General features: G+C 39.2%; 1 protein-coding gene across 1 annotated transcript; it reads left to right on the top strand.

Annotated features, from left to right (window-relative positions):
- Nucleotides 1-355: 355 nt before the first annotated feature.
- LOC104445513 (geraniol 8-hydroxylase) lies at nt 356-2,967 on the top strand. The gene is given in 3 exon segments (XM_018874842.2): nt 356-832; nt 835-1,301; nt 1,395-2,967. Coding segments are annotated over 3 exon segments (1,497 nt in total). The 5' UTR covers nt 356-408; the 3' UTR covers nt 2,001-2,967.
- The last annotated feature ends 2,384 nt before the right edge of the window (nt 2,968-5,351 follow it).

The following is a 5,351-nucleotide window of genomic DNA, read 5'->3' as shown; positions in this document are numbered from 1 at the left end:
TCTCTCGAAAATATTGGATGGGTTTTACCCTAGGCGAAGTGTAAAATCATAGAAAAATCAACACGTGGAGCTCAAGTGTAAAATGGGGTCAGCGATTCAATTTGCGTCTTCCCCCACCTCTCCTGTAGACCGGGCTCACCTCTTTGCACACTCTGACGCTCTGCTCTCCTCTGCTCTCCTCTGCAGACCGTCTCCCTCCTCTCTCTCTCTCCTCTCTCTCTCTCCTTCCGTGAGGAAGCAGTCTACTTTAGTTTTAGTATTGGAAAAGTCTCACTGCATGGCCCCACGATGACATGGAATTTTGAGAGCTTGAGAAATGAATGCAGCAAGCCAATTTCTATGACCTCCATGTAGTAATAAATACATAGGAAGCGATCGCATTTCTTGTAGTTGTAGATTCAGAAAGAGATGGATTGCGTGGTTCTGATTCTCTCTCTGTACCTCCTCTGGGGCTTGTTCCAAGCTCTCTCCTTCGTCGCCAACAGGGGCCGAAGAGCTCGGCCCTCCAACCTTCCCCCCGGTCCGCGGCCTCTCCCGATCATCGGCAACCTCCTCGAGCTTGGAGATCTTCCCCACAAGTCCCTAGCCAAGCTCGCCCGCACCTACGGCCCCATCATCAAACTGGAACTTGGCTTCGTGACTACGGTAGTGGTCTCTTCGCCGAAGCTCGCCAAAGAGATCCTCCAGACCCACGACGCTGTCTTCTCGAATCGCACGGTTCCCAATTCCATCACGGCCCATGACCATGACAAACTAAGCTTGCCCTGGCTACCCGTTTCGCCTCTCTTCCGAAACCTCAGGAAAGTATACAGCTTGCATATCTTCTCCAGCAAAAACTCGATTTGAACCAACACCTTCGCAGCAAGAAAGTTCAAGAGCTGGTCGCCTTCGTGAGGAAATGTGCAGATGCTGGCGAGGCGGTGAATATCGGTGAGGCGGCTTTCAGGACCAGCCTTAACGCCGTATCAAACACGCTTCTCTCTTTGGACATGATCGAAGCTTTGAATCCAGCTGGAGAGCTGAAGGAGGTCGTGTGGCAAATTTTTTTTGAGATTGGAAAGCCTAACCTGGCAGATTACTTTCCTATGCTCAAGAAGATCGACCCGCACGGTTCGAAGCGTCACCTTGAGGCGCTTATCCAGAAGTTGTTCGACTTTTTCGATGGTGTGATCCAGAGAAGGTTGCAGCTGAGGACAGAGAAGGGTTGCGTGAGGTGTAACGATGTTTTGGATTATCTCCTTGATTTAATTGAAGATAAAAATGAGACCCTGGACATCTCCCTAGTCAAGCATCTCTTTCTGGTACTGTCTCCTCTATAATGCTTCCCTAATTGTGATAATTATGATATAATATCTTGGAAAAAAGCTCTTTGATTTGTGACGTGGATCATGCAGGACATAATCACCGCCGGTAGCGAAACCACTTCGAGCACACTGGAGTGGGCAATGACAGAACTACTTCGCAACCCGGAAAAGCTATCAAGAACCCAAGCTGAGCTCCATCAAGTCATTGGCAAAGGCAAGACGATCGAGGAAGCCGATATTTCTCGCTTACCCTATTTAGAAGCTGTCTTGAAAGAGACTTTCCGGTTGCACCCAACGGCTCCTCTCCTTCTTCCTCGAAAATCTGGGGAAGATTTTCCTATAGGCGGTTTCACCATTCCAAAGGGTGCACAGGTTTTGCTAAATGTGTTCGCGATAGGACGAGATCCGAGCATTTGGGATGATCCAGACAAGTTCGTGCCCGACAGATTTCTTGGATCTGATATTGATGTTAGGGGACGAAACTTTGAGCTGCTACCGTTTGGTGGTGGCAGGCGGATTTGTCCAGGGTTGCCATTGGCCGCGAGAATGTTGCCTTTGATGCTCGGTTCGCTCATCAACATATTCAATTGGAAGCTCGAAGATGGTGTTATCCCTAAGAACATGAACATGGAAGAAAAGTTTGGATTAACCGTCCAAAAGGCTCAATCTCTAAAAGCTGTGCCCATTCCTATATGAAAGAAGAAAATGAAATGCATGTTCCTGTTAGATTCTACATAATTATGATTTGTTGTGATGATCGCATCGTCTATTTACAGAAAAAAAGCGCTATTCAATATTTTGGTAAAAAATGCGCATTTTTTCTAGAATCTGTATCCTGGCAAAACAAAGAGATATTAGAGAGCAAAAAGAATTTCTCAGTATAGTAGACGTAGAAGAAGAGGCCAGAGTTTTGGGAAATCTTACCTCTCTTTATGTGTAATCTTTTTTCCTTACAATCTGTATGCGGTGATAACTTTCAGTCTGAGACAGAGGTCCTCTCAGATCTTAGGAGCTTATACATAAAAGTACTGTCCAATGCTTGTGACAATTTCAACTGTCGAAGCTGCCGAAGAACCTCAAGACCCTCCAGATCAAACTTTGTGATGAAATCAAAGAGCCATTTACTCGTGCCCCTGCAGAGTGTAAATTGCAGACCTTGGATCTCATGGAATTACCAAAGCTCGACGGAATCAGCGTAGTACTGGAAGTGAGACTGTCCAAATCTTACAAGTTTATTAAAATCTCTTGAAGAAGCCGAAAATTCTAGAGGTTCTCTATATTTCCGGTGCGACTAGGCTGGAGACCATTTGTGGTCAGAAAATGAAGCCTGAGAGCCTCGAGAATCTGAAACAACTGAATATTGAATACTGTTCCAAGCTCGAAAGAGCTGTTTAAACCACATGCGCCTGCAGAGTGTACATTGCAGACCTTGGATCTCATGGAACTACCAAAGCTGGAGAGAGAATTGGCATTACAATGGCCTCCTTGCAAGTACTGAAAGTGAGGCGTTGTGCAAATCTCAAAGAGTTCAGAAGGAACTCTTGGAGAAGCCGAAAATGTAGAGGTTCTTGATATTTCCGGTGCTGATATTTCCGGATGCTGTTTTGTCTGATTTTCTTTCTGTTGAGTATGCGCAATCAGGAAGATGACTTTTCGTGAGAAACTCTGTTTTTCATCTGTTTGATCTCCATTCTGTTCTCCACCATCAAACTGCACAGATGTATCAAAGCCTCACCAGGCAATCTCGCAGCAAATTACTAAAATCAACACCGTTTCGAGTGTTCGGTACATAATTGAACTGAAGATTCAAAAGAAATTTAGAGATCTAACTGGACTTCCCTTAGGAAAACTTGCCTTCAAGCATGAAGCACAACTCATCTCATCTTCAGTTCCATATTAGCACGAGACCTTACTTCATGCATTAAAATCCAGGTTTTCATGAGGAAAGCAGCACAAAGTTCTTGCTTTTTCAACTTCACAAAGGATGGTTGCTTGATGTATTCATGCTGCAGATTGTGTCGGGTGAAGTTTCTTCTGCAGCAATGTTCAAGCTCCATGAGATTTGTTTCCTGCTCTGTACCTAAGATGGGATGTGTCTGAATTCAATTGCTCATAGCAAGATGAGGAAGATCTGCATAAGATAATCGCTGATTATACTATCAAGAACCGGTCTTACACATCTTAGTATGGTTAAAATATTGTCATCCTCAAACCACCATGTGGATTTTTCCTAACTTCAAGTTTGAGGAATTAGTTCATCAAATCTTTGACACCACCAGTCATTCTCTCGGTTAGTCATCATCTGAACTTTTCAGTCTGACTAATTTCACACTAAAGGAAGCAGATCGGAAAATTTTAAGGACATGTCCGAGGAAAAAACGAGGAGTTATGGTAGTTGAAGTATTAGAAATCCGCTTCCCTTTGTATTAGTAAATACTAGATGAGATCAGATGCATGTGAACGCTACTTAAATCATGAGCTTAACGGGTACTACTATTTTGAAAAAATCTCTCCTTAATTAATTTATTACTGCATACTAAACCAACTGGGAGTTCAATTAGTTGTCAAATTAAGGAGTGATGCTGCTCTAGCTGTATCAAGAATCAAAAACATTTTACCTATCAAAAAAGGAAGAAGAAAAGGCTGGTCGTGGGCAGAAGAAAACCATGTCTTACATTTTTGGTTGGCCAAATATAATAAGACATTTAATCAAGATTGGCAGCTTTAATGTCAATATTAAATAAACTCTACAAAGCATTAGACAGAAAAAGTAATGGTTGGGTTTCTTCTAATGTCTCCATAACTACTGTAAATTTGTCTTTTCTGGCACGTTCTTGTTACATTTCCCCCTTTTTTCTAGAGTTGTTGTATTATTTAATGTTTGATTTAATTCTTGAACTAATATGACCATATCAAATGTTGAAGAAAAGTTTAATACAGAGAAAATTACCATTTCAATCATAAACTTTTACATTTTGCAAGTATCATCCTAAACCTTTATGTGAAATTTCAATAGTATCTTTCCGATCAATCTGCCATTAGAAATTACGACGTAATAATCTCCTTAGGATGTGGTTTTCGAGTGGAGTTGGATGAGGATTGAGGATGACTAGATAATTTCCAACTACAATTGGTGAGAAATATTATATTGGAATTTTGTGCAAAAGTTTAGGACTACATTGATAATTGACATTCGTACGATAGGTTTAGAACTAATTGGATACCGGCAAATTCAACCTAATCGAAAGTCTAACAATATCAATCAAAGGACTCTCATTAGGATCTTTAATACAAGTAAAACATCACGCCAATCGGAATATATAAACTAATTTTAGATTATATTTTTTTTTTTATGAAAAATGAATGATTTGAAAAGATTTTTCCTAAAAATGTTCTTTTGTATTGTTCATAAAAATGAATAAAAGGAATAATTTTATTTCCATGAAAATGACGAAAATGTTTAGATATAAATTGTTGTCAATTATGAAAATATTTTAAATTGACTATTTTTTTCAAATGATATAAATAAATCATTTTCAAAAATTATTTTTAAAATTATTCATTTTTCGTTGAATAAATAGATCGGATAAAAAATGAGTAAAAAGAAGTTTCATGATTAAACCATGCCTGCAAGATTCGAACGACAAAGGGAAGAGCGCGTGATGATTTGTCGTTGCGGGTCCTCGTGTGAAAATTTTCTTTACTCTTTCGGATGTTAGAAATAATTAAAAAATTTTAAAGATAATTTCTTCAGTTGAAAATTGGCCGTGTATCTTTTTTGATGATGCATATCTTAATTAATATATATTACCTTAAATAATAATATAATAAAGCGAATCCATGTACTCTTTTCTAAATATATCGCAATACATACATTCAAATTTTTTTCTCTTTTATATTATTGTTTTTAGGATCAATATTACAAAAATTCTAAATTGATACATTTATGATAAATTTATTCTTAACTAATTTTTTTATCATAAAAATCCCCAAATAAATATAAATTTACTCCGAATTAATTTTTTGACTATAAAAAGCTCTAAATTA

Source organism: Eucalyptus grandis, chromosome 5, assembly GCF_016545825.1.
Source record: "Eucalyptus grandis isolate ANBG69807.140 chromosome 5, ASM1654582v1, whole genome shotgun sequence".
NCBI lineage: Eukaryota > Viridiplantae > Streptophyta > Magnoliopsida > Myrtales > Myrtaceae > Eucalyptus > Eucalyptus grandis.
This window is presented reverse-complemented; position numbering and strand designations above follow the sequence as displayed.